Source organism: Macaca nemestrina, chromosome 8 (genome assembly GCF_043159975.1).
Source record: "Macaca nemestrina isolate mMacNem1 chromosome 8, mMacNem.hap1, whole genome shotgun sequence".
Lineage (NCBI taxonomy): Eukaryota > Metazoa > Chordata > Mammalia > Primates > Cercopithecidae > Macaca > Macaca nemestrina.
The window spans coordinates 33,070,439-33,095,545 of record NC_092132.1 but is presented as its reverse complement, the minus strand read 5'-3'; the positions used below and the strand labels follow the sequence as shown (position 1 = coordinate 33,095,545).

Below are 25,107 nucleotides of genomic sequence, written 5' to 3'. Positions count from 1 at the left end.
TACTTCCCTATCTAACCATTAAAATTTTATATTCCTCAAATAAAAAATTACATTTGAAGTTGAATAGATTATCCTGTTGTTTATTAAAATATAGCTCACATTTTTAGGACTAAAGGTTTCAGAATTAATGAACAAATTCTTTAAAATGTTAAGTGCTTTTATTCTTAATGCGTCCTTTTCATTTTAATTAATATTCAACACAAAAAATATTCTACACAAAAATATATTAGAAAGCATTATCATTCCAACTTAAGACAAATGTGTATTAGGAATGGATCATTAGGAGTTGGAATATATTATTCTATTAAACATACTCTTTCAGTTTCTACTCCATGCTTTTTAGTTTAATAAGTATAGAAAATAGATTTTAAGCATTCAGGAGAAAGTTCCCATTCTAATATTATATACAATACAATGAGGCAGGAGAATAGGGCTGAAGGCAGAGAACCTAAGGCTTTCCAACTCGGACTTCCTCAAACTAAATTGAAAGGAAAACCCTAACTTTACTCGCCTAAGTAGCAAAAGCACCAGAGGCAACTCCATCTGCAAACCCCTCACCTTTTCAGTCCGGCAGATGAGAAATTGGCTGTTTGCAACCAATCAGACTGAGTCTTCGTTTGCATAGAAGTATAACTTTGTAACTTCACGTTAGCCTCTGATTGGTTGCAAAAAGCATTAGGTTGTTTTTTGCAACCAATCAGATATTTGCACAGGAGTGTGACCTTTGTAACTTCACTTCAGCTTCTGGATGGCTGCTTTCAGATCAGACTCATTGCAGGCTACCACTTCATTTACATGAGGTGAGCATGAAGTGGCCAATGGGAAACTTCTGGGGTTATTTGGACCCAAAAAGATTCTGTATCTGGGCCCTTGAGCCACTGGTCGGCCTGCTCCCACACTGGGAGTGAACTTTCGTTTTCAATAAATCCTTGCTTTCGTTCTTTTGTTGCTTCATTCTTTCTTTGCTTTGCTAGGCGTTTTGTACAATTCTTTATTCAAAAAGTGAAGAACCTGGACAACTTGCAGTCACAACCTTGTACCGGTGACAAACAGGACTTACCAAACTTAATAATCTTGTCAGTAATAACATTAATTTTCAAACTGATTCCTTCAGTAGAAGGGTACACTTAATTGTACAGTATAATTTTTCCAAATTCAGAAAGTTCTTAAAATTAAACCACAAAATCAATACAAAAATAATATTGACTCTGTGAATATATATGTTAACTATTTCTTTAAAATGCACTAGGTTAGCTACATAAATGTAGCACAAAACAAAACCATTTTAAAACTCAGTGTGATTCACAAATAACATCTCCTCATCATTGTAATACATTACGGCTCATGTTAATAATATGCCAGTAACAGTGAAAAAAATTTATATCTTTAACACTTTTATTATGTCAATAATGAATTATTTTTCAAGAATATATTAACTGAAAAAAATCAGAATTAATAAAGTTTGAATTCTAGTTTTACATCATTCAAATAAGAATATTATTTTGAGAGGTAGAGGGAAAATGAGAATAGGAAAACAGCAGGTGTAGTCAGGTTTAAGGTGCATGGCAAAGAACTTGGCATAAGGCCATGTACACTTGGTAAAGTGTATCACAAATATGGTTCTGAGTCTTCTAGCAGCAAAGAAGAGAAACTCAATCAATTACCTGATTGTTATAAAAATAATTACTTTCTTTGTAAGCATGGTAAATTCAATGTGCTGGGAGGTGATTGAAATGACTCCTATTTTATAAGAGTGATAATGTGAAATGTAGTGTTCTTACATTATGCATACAAGTATAATACAAATTATAATTATTTCAGATCCATGTAATTTGATATTTAAGACCTATCTCTATCTTAACTACTTTCAAATTTCCTTTCTGGTAGATACTTTAGCAAATATTTATTGTGCTTACTGTTCTAGGTACTTATGATACGCCAATGAACAACCCAATTCCCTGTTCTTAAGGAACTCAGATACAAAAGCATTACATAAAGTCCTTCAATAATTAGGGCAGAGATGTAATAAAATTTTAGGTTATTTAGATTAAAAATTTCAGCTTTTAGAAATACACTTTACTATGTAAAATATCATCATAATTTTAGTATTTAATTTTAACAGAATATATACATATAAGACATGAAATAATAGCTAAAATGTGCTGATTAATTACAAATGATGTACATCATGGAATATACCTTACATACATTTTATAATAAAAAGTTCAATACAACTTATCTGAAAGTTAGTATAATTAACTCCATTATGCACGTGAGCAAATGGAGAGCAAGGCCGAAGCCACATTAGATAGAACAGGAAGAATCAACATTTGAGCCTAGCTCTACTTATGCCCAAACCCTTCACTCAAAAGAGATAAAAATTTTGCTCAAGGTTATGCAGCAGTTCTGTTTGAGAGATAGGTCTAATATAACATGATTATCAAAGTATTTATATTCTCATGACAATAGAACAAAATGAAGGAATGTCATATTAGTCTATCACTATAAAGTAAAAGAAAATTTTACATAATACATTATATGAATAACACAAAATATATTTTCAATATATTCCTTTTAATATAAAAGCAAAGATACATCTTTGCTGTCCAGCTGGACTTGTTTATTTGCCATGCCTTGCTTAATTCAATTGTGTATTAACTTAAGACTAATTCAATCCTGTTTCATGGTTAGGATTTTCAAAAGTCTCAGAGAGACATCATTCTCCCTATGTCCCCCATTCTCCAGAGAGTTGCATTGCTCTAAAAATCTTCCTAATCGAAGCTCACCTTGGCTTAAGTTTTTTGTTTTTTTTTTTTCTTTCTAAAGCAGAATACAGAAAATAAACTCAGTTAAATATTTCTAATAGCTGATTTGGAGTTATATAAACTTTCACTTTTTATTATTTCTCTTACCTTGGTATACAATATGAAACCCTTGTTTGTTTTGTGAATAGTCACTGTGAAAATACAAGCTGGTTTCATGGGTGGTACTGAATAAGGAAGATGGTATTTGAGGACCACTAAGCCGGCCAATAACAGTACTAGTTTCTGAGGATCCACTTCGTACTTCCAAATAATCATGTATGGTTTCTGTAGAAAAATTTACAAACTGGAGATGTACACCTGAAGAAGAAAACAAACATAATGCTACTTTATTTGTTTTACCAAATTAAACATAAATATACACACACACAATCACATCAAGTTACTTAGATATGTTTGCATTTAAGTCGAGAGGCATAATCTCAAGATCTGAGTCATGGATTTGCTGTCTGCCTAGGACAGCTAACTTTGCTAAGGTTCAAAGTAAAAGAATACTGCTCTCACATGTCCATTATTAGTTAAAAGGAAAAATCTTTCATTTCACTATAATGTCACTGTATGGAAAATGATCCAAAAAGGTGGCTTTCTTATTCTTTAATACCCTTTAAATTACATAAACTAATTTTTAGAGGAAAAGGTCGCTTTTGGCCTAATTTGTGTTATGTAAAATGTCAATCTAAGGTTGAAAATAATTGCAAATTTGTAATATACTAACAAAGATTTCGCAATTGCATTAGAAGTTATTCATTCATAGGAGAGAAATTAACTTCTCAGAAATATAACTTGTATATAATTTAAAGGGTGCTCTTTATGCAAGCTTTTATATAATAACTTCAGTAAAATCTGGTGATCATTGTTATATGTGGTCATATTGCAATGTAATCTCAATATCTTTATAAGCATAACTAAAATATGAGACAGTGAAATGTCTCTGGGATAAAAAAATCTTAAAGTATGTTTGCTTAATTAATTTAACACTCAATTTTAGTAAATTTGATGTTTTTCTTACTATTACCACTCTCCAAATTATTTATAATAAAATCTGATATGCAGTGAATGTTTTAAGTTATTTATATTTGCTGTGCATTATATATATTACCTGCCGTAAGTGATTTATATATGCTAACTTATTTAATTCTCACCATTTCATGAGAATGAGGAAAGTGAGTCACAGAGAAGTAAAACACATGTAAAGTTTACACAATGACCCAGTAGGCTTGAACTGCAAACCGAGGCATTCAGACTCTTAGGCTTATGATATTAATAATTACCCTGGGGCTCCCAGTAAAAGCACATCATGTTACTAAATGATTTTTTAAAGAGTCCCTTGGACAAATAAGTTTTGGAAATACTTAAAACAGTGTTTAAAATATTAAACAACTTTCTATAAAATTAGATTAACTTCTTAGAACTTTGAGCATGCTACCTTAATATGTGAAGACCCAAGATGTGCACTTTTTGTTTTTATTTTTAACTGAGCACTTTTATTACACAGCATCTTTCTAAAAATTGTTTCATACATTCTTGAACAAATGTTTCTTTACCACTTGAAATGTATTTTTTATTTAAAAAAATTCATATACCGTTTAAATACATTGGACCTAATATTTGATTTAATCAAAACTCAAAGAAAACGGTGTGCTTATTAAAATGTAATCAAATATGAAAGTCTTATGTTTTCATTTATAGAGATATATATTCAAGTTTTAATAAAGTTGATTTTCAAAAACAAAAATTAGCCAGAAATTGAAGATAATGTTATAATGAGACTATTGAAACTATTTTTAATAATTTGTTTTAAAATAATTCATTTAGCTATATAAGCTACATTGACTAGTGAAAGACATGCGGAAGAGCCATGCTGGTTCAATCTGTTGTTCATTTACATCAGTATTCTATCAATGGACATAGAAGTTCACTATAACTTTGAACTTAGAGTTTCCACATTTTAGCCAAAATGATCCTAAAAAGGATTTCTAAATAGAAAGTCCTCCAGCAACCTTCTCTCAATAACCCCCTGCTCTCCCAAAACCTCAAGTCAGTCACACAGTATTCAGACATGCTTAATTTTTTTTTAGTTTTCTCACCTGCATTTTTCTACTTGTCACCTTGTTTACCTAGAATTCCTTTCACACTCCCTGCAGCAGACTGACATTCTTTGCTGGACTGACTTTTACTTATCTTTCTGTTTTTTTCATTTCATTTAATCATTTATTTATTTTTTAGAGACAGGGTTGCCCAGGCTGCTCAGTGGCATGATCATAGCTCACTGTAAACTCAAACTCTGGGACTCAAGCAGTCATTCTGCCTCAGCCTTCTGATTAGGTGGGACATAGAGGTGGGCTCCACCATGTGTGGCTAATTTTTTTTTTTTTTTTTTTTGAGACAGAGTCTTGCTCTATCATGCAGGCTGGAGTGAAGTGGCAAGATCTTGGCTCACTGCAACCTCTGCCTCCCGGGTTCAAGCAATTCTCCTGCCTCAGCCTCCCGAGTAGCTGCAACTACAGGCGCTTGCCACCATGCCTGGCTAACTTTTCATATTTTTAGTAGAGATGAGGTTTCACCGTGTTAGCCAGGATGGTCTCAATCTCCTGTGATCTGCCCGCATCAGCCTCCCAAAGTGCTGGGATTACAGGCGTGAGGCACCGTGCCTGGCCTGTTTACTTATCTTTAAAGCTAATGTTCAAGCATCACTCCCTCTGTCAAGACTTTACTGCATTTCCTGTACTAGACTGATGTCCATTCTAAGTACAATCCTGTGCTCCTTAGTTATACTGTATAAAAATAATACATTTTACTGTCTCCTCATTATGACTGTAACTTATTTAAAGAAAAATGCAGTCTGCATTGCCATACATTTTATCTCCAGCACTTAGCAGTATCTAGAGTATAATATACACTCAGTAAATATTTGTCAAAACTGAGTTATCTGTTAACTTACGTAAAACATTTAAATATGTTTTTATACTCTGAGGTTGCAGATGCTTACTGGGTAGTGAGATACCTAAGTTCAGTCCTCAATAACTGACATAGTACAGAATTTCCTAATTACTCTAAAACCACCTGGTTTGTGCTTCAATGAGTATCTATTCATCCTAGTCTCTGTGATTTAATGAACATGTGTACCCTCAATCAAGCACTTCTTTTATTGCATTTATAAACTCATAGGATCTGCAAAAGCTGTAAGAGAGTATACTAGTGATGTAAGGGTAAGAATTTATTAAATATGATATATGATGTAATATATCTAAAATATTGGGAATTATTACATTAAAATTAGGAAGGTATTATAGTGATTTGTATTTAAACCTAATATTTTAAAATTTGTACTACTTTTTAAAAATAAAATCTGATTTACTTATAAAGAAAATGGGCTGAATCCAATAGATTACTAGAATATAATAACTGTACTACTTGATTACAGCAATAAGAAAAGAGTTACAAAAACAATGTACATAAAATTTAGGTTGAATTTATCATTATGACACATACCTAATTCAGAGTATATCCATACATAACATAGTGACTGAAAAATAGTATAAGTTTGTCTATCTATCTCAATCTATACATCTCGATATGTAATTATAAAATGCCCTTGCACACTGTTGGTGGGAATATATATGAGTACAGACATTATAGGAAACAATATGGAGGTTTCTCAAAAAAATTAGAAATAGAACTACCATATGCTCCAACAATCCTACCACTGGGTATATGTGCAAAAGAATTGAAGTCAGAATCTTGAAGAGATATCTTCAGTCTTGTGTTTTTGCAGCATTATTCACAATAGACAAGATATGGAGTCAACCTAAGTGTCCATCATCTGATGAATGGATAAAGAAAATATAGTATATGTACACAATGAAACACTATTCAACCATAAAAAAAAACAAGGGAATTCTGTCATGAACAACAATATGGATGAATCTGGAGGGCATTATGTTAAGTGCAATAAGTCAGGCACAGAAAGACATATCACATGATCTCATTTACATGTGGAATCTGAAAAAACTGAACTCAGAAGTAGAAAGTAGAATGGTAGTTACCAGGGTGTAAGAGAGAGGTATTAAGAAAATGTTGGTTAAAGGGTACAAAATTTCAGTTACACAAAAGAAGTAAATTCATTGTACAACATGGTAACTATAGTTATTAACAACATATTGCACTCTTGAAAATTGCCAAGAGGGTTTTAAGTATTCTCACCCCCCAAAAAATTCAAGGTAATGTGTTAATTAACTTGATTTAGTTCTTCCAAAATGTATACATATTTCAAAACATCATGTTGTACATGATAAATATGTACCATTTTTATTTGTTAATTAAAAAAATAGAGTAAAAAAAAGAAAATGCCCATATACCTTCAATTTTCCAAGTACTCCATGTGAAATGTATTTGACTTAAGCAACAATTATTTAAATTTCACTCTTCAATTTACATAGCTGTATGTATTCCTAAACTAAACTGAAATTTGTGAAGATTGTATAAAGTCTTATTCAACATTGACATTTATTTTAAGGCTACATTAATAAATATTGAAAGCTCTTTCATGTGTTTTTAATACACATACCAAAACCTATGGGTAGTTTTATTGTCCATGTGCAATCTAAACTGCTGGGATAGTTTCCAGGAAACCCAGGACTGAGGATTACACCACTGAAGTCTGACATAGCACCACCACACTGAGCTGCAAAATAACAGAAATCCAAAGTAAACCAGAGTAGAGGAATAATTTACTGTCCTAAAAAACATATTAAAATCATTTCACATTTTCAAGGCTCTGAGTTAAAACTGTTTGATATAACTTTGAATATTGTCAATGTTCATTCACTATACACTAGTAATTAAATATAATCAACAACAGATTTTCTAAAACAGCGTAAGAAGACATCATCCTTCCTTCCTCAGAAATAAATGCAAAGTAAATCAATTATTGCATAAAAGTAACAGATCATGCACAGTGAATGTAAACGAACAAAGACATGTCCTTTGCCACAGTGGGTACTTTATTTCTCTTTCTCAAGTAGTCCTAGAAATGTTTTGAATCATCCCAAAGATGATATAATTTAGAGTAAAATCAAGTCAACCACTTCAGCTCTAAGTACTGTATTCAAGAGGAAATCATTTTCACAACCTTCCCTCCTTTTCCTCTTTTTGTGAGAAGGCTCAATAAAGAATTTTAAGCAAAATGTTAGTTTCCATTCATATGTGAGAATTTCACATATTACACATTAGATATGGCCTTATTTTATCCTAAAAGAACCAAGAAAAAAAAATAGAGAAGTAAAAATACGTAAAAAGATGCACACAAATTTGAGAATTTAGGGAGTTCGTAAGTGTGCTTGTTTTGGAATCCCTATGATACAGGTTTACTATCAGTAAGGTAAGCAAAAGCTGTAAGACCAGAAATTTACTCAAGGTTTTAAATATAGTTAGATAGAACTCTTGATCATATATTTAAGGCAATTGCATTTTAGAAACCTATTCTTCCCTCTAAAGCACATTTTTATCATATTATGTTAGATGAAGAATCGAATTTCATGACTACAAATGAAATTCAAAAGTTACCTATATAGAACACTTATTTGCAATGGCATCCTATTATTTCTTGCCAACAGTAGCAACAGGCAGATACTCAAATCTCAGGTTATATATTTTAAAGGCAAATTCAGTGGGAATTTTAACAATGTTTTATACAATATTCAATAACAAGTTTGACAACTATCTTTTGCTATGTGAACTGAACAAATTATGTGTCAAGCTGATTTTACAAGGGAGAAATATATAATCTTGGAGTCAACCTGCTTATAAACCTTTCATGAAACTTTTGATTATAATCAAGCTCTAAAGATATGCCCATACGCTTTTTCAAGCTTCTGAAATCTCAGTTAATTCACTCTTAAACCAAATCAATTTTCGACAAAGTTAGTATTTACCAGTTCATTTTCCTAAATTCAATTGTTCATACATATTCATCACAAAATCTGATAATTAATGAATTGTATAAACAATATTTTGGTCAATTAAAATATTTTTAAAAATATTTCTGGCAATACACTTGTAGGTTTGTTTTGCTTTATTCTGAAATTTGAGTAAAAGGCAAGGACTATCTTTTATTTTCTTGCCTTCACAATTTCAAGTCTTTGAGCTGCTCATTGTCCTTCTAATTCTGTTACTTTCTATCACTTTAAATATGAGCTGGAATTCCTGTCCTCTGCATGGATGGTCCCTCCTTTCAGGGTGAAAAATACCAAAACCAAAGGAGAAAAAGAAAAGAGAATAAAGAGTAAAGAGATAACAACAACAGAAGAAAAACAATGACAAATCATTAGAGACATATGAAGAAGCATACCAAAGAATGCATCTGCCTTCAGCAATTTGTTCATGTCTATTTCCTCAGTATCTCTGCAATCTCAACACTCCTATGCCTTGAATAACAATTTTATGTTATTCAAGTTATGAATGTTATGAATTTTCCTTCTTTCAATCAAAATATCTGGGAGATGGTTTATTTTCCAGTTCACAAGGCTGTAGCCTTGTTATCTGATGACTAGTGTTTTAAGACATTCTCTGAATCAGCCTCTTGCTTTCAGCTTCTTGTTACAATATTGCTATTGTATCACTGCTATTACTTTAATACTCTATCACATGTAGTACAAGCTTATTGTTCAGAAGTTATAAAATAATAAAAAAAAAAAAAGAGTAGAAAGGAATTTAAAATGTGCCAGGCACAGTGGCTCATGCCTGTAATCCCAACATATTGGTAGGCCGAGGCAGGCGGATCACCTGAGGTCAGGAGTTCAAGAGCAGCATGACCAAAATGGTGAAACCCCATCTTTACTAAGCATACAAAATTATATAATAAAACAATTTTTTTAAATTTAGTTTACAATATAAATGTAAACTTAATCAAGATGATACTTTATTTACTAAAAGAAGTGGTAATTTAAAAATATATATTTTATATTTTATTTCTCTTTTACTCTGTCTTATGGTACTGAGAAAATTGATTTTTTTTAATAATAATAATTGATGCAAGCAATATAACAAAATGGGAACTGTCCTGTAATACTAGAGTGGTATTTAAATTGGTACAACCTTATGGAGAAATTTGATAATATTTATGAAAGAATTTAAGCAGTTCTATTCAGAGACATAATTAATCTATTTAGGAAAAGTTATAAGCAAACTATTAGAACTGTGCTCTAATTACAATATGAGATGTGTTCATAATAAACATAAAATTATGAAACACATAATGTGAAAAAATAAATATATAATTTATAATATCAAAAGACAAGAAATAAACCTTTAATGAAAAAGAAGTTAACTGCACAAATTAGACAATGCTCTGTGTCAAGAATCAAAATTCAAATTTTGTTTGTTTCAATTGTGGTTTTTGACATTTCAAATTTTATTTCAAAAACACAATATGGTATGAGAAATTCTTACACGTTAATATCAAAAAGAAAACCATTACTCTCTCTCTATACACACACACACACACACACACACACAGAGTATCCCAAGCCTTTACATTAATTTGTTCACTAAACAGTATATATTGGATGCCTATTTAAGATGAGAAACTTTTCAGGTACAAGCAATATGGTAATGGATGAAAGATCTAAACTCTCTGCTTTCATATTAGCAGAAAACATATTTATTTTACTCTTTGTGCTCTTTTATATTCTCAACTTTTATAATCAATTGGATATACACATAAACACAGACACACCACACAATATATTTACAATCACTGTTATCTGTGCATATGTAAGTATTCCAAAATGCATTACATGTATATATGTGAGGTAATTTTAAAATTGGTATATATGCATTTATAAATTATTCATAGTACGTTAAAAGCTTCCCTTAAAAAATCATCCAATTTAAAGTCTGAGTGTTTTCAATGTACTTTGCCGATTAAACACATCATCATTCTTAAACATTTTTCAGTACTCTTCGAAAAGAATTGTGTGCATTGAACGCAGATGTTGTGGAATTAATTGTGTCCCCCCAAAATTTATATTTTGAAGTCCTAACCCCTAATGTGACTGTATTTGGAGATAGGGCCTTAATGAAGATATTAAGGTTAAATGAGGTCATAGGCAAGGATCTTAATCCAATAGGACTGGTGTCCTTTAAGAAGAGGAAGAGACACCAGGAGTGCGGGTGCACAAACCAAAGATCATGCAAGAGATACCATCTATAAGGCAACAAGAGAGGCCCTTAGAAGATACCAACCTGCTAGCACCTTGTTTTTGAACTTCTGGCTTCCAGAACTGTGAGAAAATAAATTTATAAATTTCTGTTGTTTAAACTACCTAATCTGGAGTATTCTGCTATAGCAGCCCAAACAGAGGAATATAGTACAGATACGGTCATTGCGCAGGGTTAAGTCACACAAGTCATGGACTTTTTTTTTTTTTTTTTTTTTTTTTGACTTAGGCTCTGTCTCCTACTCAGAAAGAGCCGTCTTCTTCCTCCATGTGTCTTAATTACACTTATTATCCAAAACTCTGTGAAAGCCTTACAAGCTGAATATGTTTGCCAATACTTTAATCAACACCAGTCTCACTTTTCTGAAATTCCATCATGTAGTTAATGATACAATTTAACACTAAATTATTTGATAATAAATTCATTTATTTTATTTCTAGTACTCCAAATGGTAATTGAATGTTTTAAAGGTAGGGATCATACCTCACATTACTTTCTCATACTCTTTAGAATCCAGTATATTAATAGTTGCACACAAATACAAAAAAATGAGGAAGAGAAAAGGAACCATGAATAGAAATAACTTGGAAGCAGCATCGAGTTACAGCAAAAATGTGGGCCTATACTTTCACAGTACCCAAGTTTCCTTTTAATATATTCCATATCTTGACTGGCGGTCACCACTAAAGACATTTCATGAGGTGTCATACTCCCTTTGTTAGACATTTTAGATTCCTTATCTAAATTCCGTCTCAATAGCAAGCAATCGAATATTTACTTATATTCCTGTTCAATGGATACACTGAGAAAACTCTCTAGGAATTTTTTTAAGTCTTTTCTTAATTTCTACAGCTTAAGTCATCCATTGATATTGAAGTTGAGGATAAATAAAAATAAAATTTTCAAATTAAAAAAGGAAGATGTGAAATATCTTCCTCAAAAAGTCATTTCCATAAGATCTGGTAAAAGGCAAACTATATATTTGAAAATCATGATATACAGAATGAAACTTTAAAATCTGATGAAGCTTACAAATACTTTATAGTCTTTTAACTTACCTAAACAAATTGGGATTGGATAATTCCATCTTCTTACAGGTCCTGGCATACATGTAATGTGAGAGTGACCCTACATAAACCAAATGATGTGGTTCAGTAAACATATATAAAAAGTTTAAATTTATTGTAGTGTAGTCAATTATTATTATAAAAACAAGCTTAGGTACATGGTTTTATTTTTATACACATATTTACTTTTATGGAAATCTTAGCATGATTAAAGAAAAGTGATTATATACACCTATGATAAAATGTAAAATATAACTACATGATATTGGTAGAAAAAATAATACTTCATATCATATTAGAATTGTGGTTTTAATATTTCCTATCACAGTATGTTTTACTAAGATACTGCAGTGACTATATAAGTGAAAGGGTCATATACATGGTGGTTTATAATAAATTGCTGTAATACACAAAGTGAAATAGGTTAAATAATAATTTTAAAATTGTTTCATAAAAATATGAAAACAAGTCAAAGTATATTAACTTTTCTATTGAAACATAAAGTCCTGAAAGATTTGATTGTACTTCCAAGATTTATAATTTTGTGATACAACTTTAAAGACTATAAATTACTAATTTTTAATTTTGCTTTCTCTGAAGAATTTATTTATTTGATATGTGAAATAGTGTTTGCCTTAACTTTTTATCTTAATTGGTTTATTCTTTAAGGAAATCTTTATGCTATTATAAACCTGAGAACCTCAACAAAAAAAGTAAAAAAAATCAATATAAATACATAAAATCAGAATATACATTGCAAATCCACTTCGTTAGCAAAATATACTTGTAGTAAATTTTCACTAATTTGAGAAATGTATTGCTATGGAAGTGTCATTCAGTACTTTAAGTAGCATTCCCTTTTATTTTCAAATTCTAAAAAATCCAGGAATTCAGTTGTTCACAATCCTATGTGAATAGAGACAAAAGTAAAGATTAATTTTTACTTTAAAAGTAAAGACTTTAATTTAGTTAATTAAAATCAAGAAGAAAGGACTTCCTAACTTTCCTAATTTTGACTCAAAATCAGTTTTTTTAACTTCCAAACAAAATAAATTTAGTCCATTCCAGCAATACTTCTCATGCGTACATTTTATTAACAAATTGAGCACCCTTTTGATTTAAGATGCAAACCAGGAACAATGTTATAAAACCCATGGCTTATCAATCATTGATTTGTAAAATATTCTGAAAGGGCAATGAAAATCAAAACCACAACTTTAAAATAGACTTACCTGAAGAGAATATCCTTGATCACACTGAAAGGATACCACATCTCCAACCATATATCTGTCTCCAATTTTAATTCCACTGCTAGGAGTTTGTGGTTCAGGACAGGAATCCAAACCAATTGCTAAGAATATTTAATGATAACAATTTAAGTACCTTTCAAGTGATAAATGCTTAAGTTATGCATATTAAGTTGCTAACATTGAATATCAGTGTCTTATCAAACTAGATACTACACTGAGACGTTGAGAACGTTCTGTGAACAAGATTTAACTGTAGATGCTAAGAGCAATGCACATTTGAACACCATTATAAAGTTATACTTTTTAAATTTTTACAGCACCAGTCATTAAACTAGCTGTGTGAGTATACCTAAATCGTGTTTTAACTCCAGGCCTAATTGTTTTCTACTGTGAAACAAAAGTAAAAATTTCTGAAAAGAAAATTCCTACATGAAAATTAAAAAGAATTTATTATGATAATAGAATGAAATAATACTTTAAAAACATTCTTAGCAAAAACTAAAAAAATTATTTGCCATTTTATCTTCCTTGCTTAACTCTTTCTTCTTTTATTCTGAATCAGTTTTTAAATTCATGAGGTACATTTTGATGTAATTCTTATTATATTTAAATTTTTAAAAATATAGTTGTAAGTAGAACTTTTCTTTCTCTGAAGATATTATAATCAAAAAGGAGAGGCCAAGCACAGTGGCTCACGCCTGTAATCCCAGCACTTTGGGAGGCTGAGGCGGGTGGATCACTTGCGGTCAGGAGTTTGAGATCAGCCTGGCCAACATGGTGAAACCCCATCTCTACCAAAAACAGAAAAATTATCCAGGTGTGGTGGCAGGTGCCTGTAATCCTACCTATTCGGGAGGCTAAAGCAGGAGAATTGCTTGAACCCAAGAGGCGGACGTTGCAGTGAGCCAAGATCGTGTCATTGCACTCCAGCCTGGGTGACAGAGCGAGACTTCATCTCAAAAAAAAAAAAAAAAAAGAGAAGAAAAGAAAAGAAAATGAAAAGAAAGAAAGGAGAAAAACGGGAAAAATTGGTGTCTCATTGAGACCTGAAAAGTATTATGTGCTACTTGAATTCAGTATTTTATTTTTCTGATAAGGAGATAAGAATGTAATTTAAAACACTTTCATTATTTGTATTAGGTAAGAACTTATTCTTTATCTAGAGTAAATGAATAAGTTCCTGGAAACACATAACCTCCCAAGATAGAGTTTTGTATCTAGAGTCAATGAATAAATCCCTGCAAACACACAACCTCCCAAGTTAGAATTAGTGAGAAATTGAAACCCTGAACAGACCACTGATTTCTAAAATTAAATCAGTAAGATAAAAACCTACCAAAAATAAAAACAAAGTCCCAGACCAGATGGATTTATGGCTGAATTCTACAAAACATACAAAGCTGATATCAATTTACCAAAACTTACAAAAAATCAAGGAGAAGGGACTTTCCTAACTCATTCTACAAGGGCCACCACCATCCTAATACCAAAACACAGCAAAGACACAACAAAAAAAGAAAAATACAGGACAATATTCCTGATGAACACAGTTTCTAAAATCCTCAGCAAAATACTATCAAACCAACTCCAGTAGCATATCAAAAAGTTAATTCACCATGATCTAATAGGATTCTTCTTGGGATGCAAGGTTGTTTCAACATATGCAAATCAATACATGTGATTCACCATGTAAATAGAATTAAAAATAAAAACCATATGATCATTTCAAGAGATGCAGGAAAAGCTTTCAATAAAATCCAACATCCCTTAATGATAAAAACCCTAAAGAAACTATGCATCAAAGACACACATTTTAAAATAATAAGAGCCATATATGACAAACCCACAGCCAATATAATACTGATTGGACAAAAGCTGGGATAATTCACTTTGAGAAGAGGAACGAGAAAAGGATGTTCACTCTCACCACTTGTACTCAACATACTTCTGGAAGTCCTAGCCAGAGCAATCAGGCCAGAGAAATAAATAAAAGGTATCCAACAAGGAAAACAATAAGTCAAATTTTCTCTCTTCACTGACAACATGATTTTATACTTGGAAGACCATAAAGAATCTGCCAAAAGGCTCATAGAACTGATAAACAACTTCAGTAAAGTGTCAGGATATTTCATCAATGTACAAAAATTAGTAGCATTTATATAGACCAACAACATCCAGGCTGACAGTCAAATTAAGAATGCAATCCCATTCACAATAGCTGCAAAACAAATAAAATACGTGGCAATACATCTTATTAAGGAGGTAAAAGATCTTTACATAGAGAACTACAAAACACTTCTGAAAGAAATCACAGACGACAAAAAACAATGGGAAAACATTCCACGCTCATGAATTGGAACAATTAATATCGTTAAAATGGCCATACTTCCCAAACCAATGTACAGATTCAATGCTATTTCTATCAAACTACCAACATCATTTTTCACAGAACTGGGAAAAAAATTATGCTAAAATTCATATGGAACTGAAACAAAGCCCAAATAGCCAAAATAATCCTAAACCAAAAAAAGAACAAAGCTAGAGTCATCACACAGCCTACTTCAAACTATACTACAAGGCTACAGTAACCAAAACAGCATGGTACTGGTACAGACACAGACCACAATGATGGATGGAGTGGAATACAGAACTAAGAAATAAAGCCACAGATCCACATCAATTTGATTTTCATCAAGGTTGACCGAAAAAAAGCCATGGGGAAAGTATTCTATTTAATAAATGGTGCTAGGATAAGTGGCTAGCCATATGCAGAAGAATGAAAATAGACACCTATCTCTCACCAAATACAAAAACTAACTCATGATGGATTAGATATTTAAATGTAAGACATCAAACTTCAGGAATCCTAGAAGAAAATCTAGGAAGTACCACTCTGGACAATGGCCTTGGCAATGAATTTATGACTACATCCTCAAAAGTAATTGCAACAAAAATAAAAATTGACAAGTAAGACCTATTCTGCACAGCGAAATAAACTGTTAGAGGAGTAACAACTAACCTACAGAATGGGAGAAAATGTTCATAAGCTATGCATCTGACAAAGCTCTAATATACAGAATGTATAAGGAACTTAAACAAGTCAACAAGCAAAACACAAATTCCCCATTAAAAAGTGGGCAAAAGTCATGAATAGACACTTCTCAGAAGACATATGAATGACCAACAAACATGAACAAATGCTCAACATCAGTAATCACCAGAGAAAAGCAAATCAAAACCACAATTAGATACCATCACACACTAGTCACAATGGCTATGATGTAAAAGTCAGAAAAAAACAGATGATGGCAAGGCTGCAGAGAAAAAGGAATGCTTTTACACTGTTTGTGGAAATGTAAATTAGTTCAGCCACTACAGAAAACAGTTTGGAGATTTCTCAAAGAACTTAGAACTACCATTTAACCCAGCAATCTCATTACTCGATATAGAACCAAAGGGAAAAAAAAAAAAAATTCTACCAAAAGACACATGCACTTGTATGTTTATCACAGCACTGTTCACAGTAGCAAAGACATGAAATCAACCTAGGTGCCCATCACTGATGGACTGGATAAAGAAAATGTGGTATATATATACACCATTAAATAATATGCAGCCATAAAAAAGAGTGAAATCATGTCCTTTGCAGGAATGTGGCTGCAGCTGGAGGCCATTATCCGAGGAGAATTAATGCAGGTATAAAAAACCAAATACCACATGTTGTCACTTATAAGTGGGAGCTAAACACTGGGTAGACATGGGGATAAAGATGGAAACAATAGACACTGGGGGTTACTGGGTGGGGGAAAGAAAGAGGAGGGCAAGGGTTGAAAATCTATGAGTAATGATATGGTTTGACTGTGTCCCCTCCATATTCCAATTCCCATGTTGTCTCTTCTCACAACACGTGGGAATTCTCATCTTGAATTCCCACGTGTTGTGGGAGGGACCTGGTGGGAGGAAATTGAATCATGGGGGAAAATATCTCCCATGCTGTTCTCATGACAATGAATAAGTTTCAGGAGTACCATTTTTTTTTTTTTTTTGAGATGCAGTCTCTGCCACCTAGACTGGAGTGCAGTGGCACAATCTGGGCTCACTGCAAGCTCCGCCTCCTGGGTTCACACCATTCTCCTGCCTCAACCTCCCGAGTAGCTGGGACTACAGGCACCCGCCACCACGCCCAGCTAATTTTTCTGTATTTTTAGTAGAGACAGGGTTTCACCGTGTTAGCCAAGATGGTCTCGATCTCCTGACCTCATGATCTGCCCGCCTCGGCCTCCCAAAGTGCTGGGATTACAGGCGTGAGCCACCGCGCCCGGCCAATGTTTGCTTTTTTACCAAAACATTTTTCAAATATGCAACTATTATTATTAAAAACTTTTCATCTTCATTAAAAGCCATTGTTTATTACTGCAATTTACATTTTCAAGGTAATCCAATGTCTATTTAAATGGGTTAAAAAAAGAGGTCACCATTCCAGCAGCATTTTACTGTATACATGCAGATTTCATTTTAAAAAAGCATTGAAAACTAAACCCTAAAGAATGAGAATACTTTATATATATATATTCCTTCATTCCTCTGCCAGATTATTTCTTCTCTGATAGATATTCTTGTAGCACCACTCTGTAGTACTTTTTGGACACTTAACGCAAACTGACAATAAATAAATAATTGTGCAATTAATTGTTCAATATTTATCTCCCATCTGAGAATGAAAGCTCCAGAAAGGCCATTAAAGCACAACGTCTTGAGGAGGTACTCAATAAACATTACTTATATGAATGAATGAATAATATAAGAAAGAGTGTATATCCCTATATCTAGATTATTTCTTAGTAAATATTAATGCCTAATTAGGCAAATGAAAGCTATCTAATAACACAATGGTTAGAGTAGCTTAAATCATGCCTAACTGGATGACATTTAACAATAGAAAATGCCATAAAAGCAGTGACTTGATAGAGTTTTGATTAGATTAGAAAGTCAGGCAGTAAAGAGCAGGAATAAAGTGGTCATTTGGGAATACATTTGAGGCAGTCTGGAATTAGATAAGGAGAGTCTGTACATTGCAATCCCAGTGCCCAGTGCCTTAATTAGTTAGGTCTCCAAGCATGCATCATGTTCCATTCCTTTTTGTAGTGTTGAATTTATGGACCTAGAAAAACTTGGTTACCATTAAATTGTGACCTAATTTTAAATGGTTAAGGGTTTACATACTTCTTCTCCAACCAGATTTGGGAATCTAAGAAGAGATAGAAATTGTCTTCCGTGTGTATTAATCTTATTTAATACCCGCTGATGAGCCTCACACATCAAATTCATCTGATTTCGTAGAGCCTTTATCAGAAACTACTGAATACAAAAACAGTGAACTATGATACAAACCTGTATGTCTTGTCTATACAATGTCACCTTCCTTTGGTACAATTTTAGTTTCTTGGGAGTCTTGAACAGTAAATTTATTACTCTTCACTAGTAAGGTCATTCTTGCAGTCATTCTCACTGAGAAGGCCAAATTTTGTACACATTCATTTCTCTTCCTTTCTAATCAAACACTCTATTCAGGGACATATATATATAAAACTATCAAAATCCAGTAGTAGTAGTTTCCTTCTCCAAGAGGAGAATAAATAAAACTATGTTAGTGAGGTAGCTGAATATAGCTCATTTTTAAACAAGATTTTACATAATATACATGAACAAAATAAAATGTTTGTGAAGGTGTTTTAACTTTTTAAAAAATGACACAAAACTCTATAAACTAGGTAAAAGCAATTTTGCAAGTTAAAACAAATTCTTACATGTATATAATCACAGAGATAAATAATAAAACATAAATATGCCAAATAGTGGTGGTTGTAATTCTTGATTATACGATTACTGGTGATTTGTATGTCGCTCCTTGTATTTTCCTGCATCTCCAAATTTTCTAAAATAACATAAATTATTTTTGTATATAATAAAATAACTTAAAATCTAGATGAATTAGTACTAGCAGAAAATTTAGAAATGCAAGAACATATTCCCTTCTATTTTTCTAGGTGATATTGAATTGGGCTAGCTAAGTTCAGTTGAGGAGATCAATTAGCAACTGATTTGTGTCAGGGAAGAAAATAATGATATAATCAGGTAAGTCCTATGTTGCTGGCTTCATTCTTTATTTTATTTTTTTTTTTTTGAGTCGATTTTTTTCATGTGCAATAAAGAAAATAAGAAAATGAAACAAAAATATATGAAAGTCCTACAGTTTGAATTTTGAAGCCATTTTTAAAATTTACACAAATAAATCTCTAAGTCGTTAAATATTAACTCTAAAATATCTTTGGGAATTGTTTTTCACTTATTTACAAGTGACAAAACCTATCAGTTAATTGTAAGAATCGATAAGAAAATTTTTTTGTAGAAATGTTGAAAAGGCTTCTTTTCTGCTTAACCAAGGCTAGTCTCCTGCTTAACAAAAAATACCAAAACATTTAGTCATTTTAAAGTTCATGAGTATAAATTTTGTAAAATTATGCAATCAAAGCTGCTCTCTGATTAAATATTTTTTAATGGGATTGGATCAATTAATCTGCTGTTGTAGCCCCCCAAAAAAGAAACATAAGAAATGAATCCAGGGACAAATCCATTAAAAAAAATTGCATACAGTTATGTCTGTCTGCTGTCAAGTTATTGTAGACAGTTATCCTGGCCAAAAATATTAAATCCTTACTGCTTCACATTACTAATATTTATTTATAACCAAAACTTATTCTTTCCAATTCTGTTCACAAAGCAATCAATCTGTACCAGAAATGTTGTTAATCATATCATTTATAGCTGGTAGTTCTGAATGTGTGTTTGTGTGTAAATAAATGTGTGTGTATATATATGTATATTAATATACATATATATGTCCTAGTATTCTAAATTGATTTCATATGAGTGATTAATGCATTGAGATAGGAGGACATGGAGGGGAAAATGTTTAATTACTGCTAAGAAACCCAGTAACATTGTTTTGTTAAAGGAAAAACTAATTCATAAATTTGACATGACAACCTATGTATCAATTTATTGAAAATGCAGACCAAAAATATTGGTTTTGCATTCATGTGAGAAAGAAACAAATGTTAAATCAGGTGTCTTCACACCAGAGGTGGTATTTAGTGATAGTAAAGATCTTTTTATTCTAAATATGTTGCACGTCTTTGATTTTAAACTTCTCTGTAAATCGTGGACACAAGACAACTATTATGTCTATGTTGATACTACCTTTAAGGGTTTTAAAAAGATATACCAAAATTATCATTTGACATTCCACATCTATCATTATAAAGATAAGAGTTCAAAAATAGTGTAGACATTTGTGGTAATCGAAGGGTGAATCCAATATGAGTTGGTGTACTGTTAATAGTTTGAAGACTTGTAGAAAACTGCTTTGGTAAACATGCAGACATTTTTCTGGCATAATGTACCTCAGAATCAATTGATTAATCTACTAAACAAATATTTTGTCAAATACCTAATCATGTAACAAGTAACTTGATGAATATTTGTGGATAAACTTTTTTGGAAGCAATAATTCTGACTATGATCACTGATGGGCACCAACGGTTTGGGAACATGTAGCACAGGCTACACTAACATTCACCTTGATCCTCAATGCTTTGTTTATTTACTTTACCTATGTTTACTGTAACTGATATTTAACTGAGAATTACTCTGTATAAGTAAATGAATACTCAGTAATACACACTACTTATCAAATTTTAGCCTATAGAATAATACTAAAGTTAAATGAACAAAAAGTTAAATGCAATCATGACATGTAGGTATTATTCATTCATTGAATAAGCTGTTGGTGAGTACCTATTGTGTGCTCTGTATCATGTTAAATTCCAGAAATGCATGGATCAATCAGCAACATAAGCAACCATGCTCTAAAGAGACTCTTAATGGAACAGGAGAGGAGGTTGATTTGACAGATGATTAGAGTGTGGTGGAACAGTTGCAATAAATGAATGTCATCCTTTGTTTAATTAGATAAGTGTTCCATAGAAGTAACCCATATGAGTACTGAAATATTATGTATTTTACCAATTCATTATCCTGAGAAGGTAGGGGTGTGTGATGTTCTGTCACAGAAAGTAACATATTAAACGAATGGAGTTCTTACAGATTTTTCTTTTTTTTGGGAAAGGAGGGAAGTGTTTTACTCAAAAATGCATTGTAGTGTTCTGTGGAAGGCAGCAAGAAATTAAGCTGAAATGGAAGTCAGAATATAGACTATTCATATTCTATGAATATGAATAGAAATCTTAACCAACACAGGTATTTTAACTTTCTGTGTTTAATGCAGAGAGAATTCAGAGTTAAAACCACAACCTTTTGTGTGCATCCTGGCTCCTCTAGTTGCATGTTGGTTGGTTTGTTTTAAAGCCTGAGATGTTTTCTATGCCTCAGTTTCCTCACCTATAAAATGGGATGATTATTTAGTGACTTCATAGTCATACTGTGATACTTAAAGAAATGCATGCATAATACTTAGAGTAGTGCCAGGAATATTGGAAGTGCCTAACAAATGTTAACTATTGTTGAAGGGCTTTAGGCACTGAAGTGAGGATGTCTATTTGTATTTTAGATAAATAACTCTTAAATTCATAATTTTCCTATTGTCACGAAGGGTATATTTCTGTTTAAGATCAAGAGATTTCACATGTGTGCTCTAGCACTATTAATATAAAAAATATGTAAATATTTATATAAAGCACCACAAATTTAAGCACCCTGAGTCAACTGACTCAACATGAGAAACTTCTTCTATATGCAGCTAAAAGCTTATTACATTCAGTGTAAGAAAACCCTGGTTACCAGGACCACTGTCCCTAGCTCATGATATAACTAGAAAAATGTATGAAGAAAAAAACACAATGTTTACAAAATTCAGAAACCTAGATTAAGCTAAAACTATCTCTAAATCATCACCACAAAGGGGTGAAAAATCAATGAGATAATCAGAAAATAAAACATGATCAAAATAAAAGGAAACAAACTGTGATCAATCTGTAAGGGCTTTATAGGGTTAAGAAGTGCAATGTGTTTATAAAGATCAATTATACTTATTTGCATGCAATGTATTCTGACTTAATGGCAATTGAAATTAGAAATGACAAATACTAATAATTTAATTTGGGCAGGAGGTGTTTCTACAATTAATATTTATTACATTTAGGAGATGTTGATGTGTATAAACTAGTTAAAACAAGAAAATTAGCGTAAGTAAAAATACAATTAATCTTAAAACCCCTGTTTTCCCCAAATAATCAATTATATAATTAGCTCAAGGGAGAAGACCATTTTTAGTGATTATAAAAGTAAACTCATTAAGACCTAATGCATTATCTCCTAAGCATATTGCTTGAAGATGGGAAGCAGTAAAATATAATAACAGTTGTGCTGAATCAAATCTTTTGCTATTTATTAGATAGAGTCAAGTGGATACATTTCTGGGCATTTATTATTTTGAGACTAATTTTATGTTGTTAAAATATTACTGCAAGGGATAGAAAGATGCTTTCAGACTTTCCAAGTTTTCCTAGGATTTTACTGAAAATTATAATCGTGTGATCTTAGGTATAGAGGAAGAGAAAATCCACTCATTATGGTAACATGTACCTTTGCCTTCCTCAGGGACTACGTCCTAAGATCTTTGAGGACCTCTAAAGATCTTCAAAGGACCTTGAAAACACCAGTACTGCATGCAGTCTTCTCTTTTATAAATATGTATATTTTATAAGTTCAAAATGGAACTCTGCTCATTGATTTATAGATTCTGCGAAGTCCCTCTAGGATTTGCCATTAGTGAGATTTTAATGTGTGTCTCTTCAAATTTAAAGAAAAGAGATGGAAAGGACATATTCATGTTACAATCAGGGAAAGCATCTAATCCAAGACTATAAATGCTGAGGCTTTACTAAAATCCAAGTGGCAGGACAACTGGAAAGTACAAGTTCTCTTAGTAGAAGCCTACCAACAATCACTATATTTAATGACATTCCATGAACTAGGATCATTTTCCCTAACAACAGAAATGATCATGCATGATATAAAATTACAAACAGGAGCAAATATATTTTAAAAAACAAACACACCAGAAAGCAAAAATTGTCAGTTTATGAATTGATTCCCATATTCCAGTGCTAATGTGGATCAGGAAAAAGAAAACTTGAATATTTCATGTGAGAAAAATTGGGGGCAAATTCTATGAATTTGGCACACTAAATTTGTTCACATGACTGTGTAATCAACATACATTCCTAATACAAGTAATGATGTAGCTTTATTTGGACTTACGATAACCTATATCATAAAATACTAAAAATAGTAATCAGCAGCCACTAAATAATGTTTAAACTTCTCACTAATGAATAGAGAGATATGTCTTCACCAATATCTGGTATATTTGCCTCAATTTTCCTATGTCTCCTAAAATTGCCAAGCAAATACATTTTCTTGAATTCTGCCTGCCTCCTTCCTCTTCAATATTCAATCCCCTTGTTTTTAACAGAAATCAAAATTGGCCCTTTTTCTCAACCTTTCCATTAATATTTGAAACTTATTTATATGTTAGGTAATCTTTGTTAGCACAAAATCAGTAGAAGACATCAAAGTTTAAGAAAAACAATTGGGGTGAAGATATAAATTGAGAAATTTATACAAGGAGACTTCAGAAAGTTTGTAAAAATGCATATCATGAAAAAAGTATGCATGGATTTCCTTTTTTTTTTTTTTTAATCAAATGGACTTCTACCATCTTCTTATAACATGTTTGAATAGAATCTACTTTCAGGCACCAAGAAGGATAAGATACTAGTTTGAAAAATTCCCCTATCAGAGCAATATGAATTCTGCAAAAATTATATGAAGAACAAACATCAAATTTATGGTGAAGTTTGAGTGGAAGAATGGTGAAATTCACTGATGCTTTACAAAAAGTGTATGGGAACAATGCACCCAAACAATCAGTAATTTACAAATGGATAACTCATTTTAAGAAGGAATGAGAGAAGATGAAGCCTGCAAAGCAAACCATTCATATCAATTTGTGAGGAAAAAATTCATCTCATTTGTGCTCTAATTGAAGCGGATCAATGTTTAACAGAAGAAACAATAGGTAATTGCCTAGACATCTCAACTGGTTCAGTTTACACAATTCCACTGAAGGGATGCCAAAACTTTTGTGCCCAGATCAGCTGCAGACAAGAACAGAGCTTTCAATTTCAATGGAAATTTTAAACAAGTAGGATCAAGACCCTGAAGTATTTCTTTGAAGAACTGTAACAGGAGATGAAACATGGCTTTACCAGTACAATCCTGAAGACAAAGCACAACCAAAGCAATGGCTACCAAAAGGTGGAAGTGATTCAGTCAAAGCAAAAACTGACTGATCAAGGGCAAAGGAGATGGCAACAGTTTCTTGGGAAGTTCAAGGCATTCTGCTGGTTGACTTTCTGGAGAAACCAAGGAAAACACTGCCTTATTATGAGAGGGTTTTGAGACAGTTAACCAAAGCTTTTGCAGAAAAACACCCAGGAAAGTTTCACCAGAGGGTCCTTTCTACCGTAGCAATGCTCTTGCTCATTCTCATCAAACAGGGTAATTTTGAGAGTTTCAATGAGAAATAATTAGGCATTCACGTTTTGGGGTTTTTTTTTTTGTTTTTTGTTTTTTTTTGAGATGGAGTTTTGCTCTTGTCACCCA

General features: G+C 32.1%; 1 protein-coding gene across 6 annotated transcripts in view; it reads right to left on the bottom strand.

Moving 5' to 3' along the window:
- Window positions 1-25,107, bottom strand: part of LOC105475960 (CUB and Sushi multiple domains 3) — a 1,218,758-nt gene that overhangs the window by 109,311 nt on the left and 1,084,340 nt on the right. For 5 of the 6 annotated variants that reach the window (XM_011731490.2, XM_071067898.1, XM_011731491.3 and 2 more), the window contains 4 exons: window positions 13,342-13,460; window positions 12,101-12,170; window positions 7,390-7,506; window positions 2,913-3,122 (listed from right to left, as the gene is read on the bottom strand). In XM_011731490.2, the coding sequence (XP_011729792.2) occupies window positions 2,913-3,122; window positions 7,390-7,506; window positions 12,101-12,170; window positions 13,342-13,460 (516 nt within the window). The remainder of the gene's footprint in view (window positions 1-2,912; window positions 3,123-7,389; window positions 7,507-12,100; window positions 12,171-13,341; window positions 13,461-25,107) is intronic. The other variant, XM_071067897.1, reaches the window with a different exon arrangement.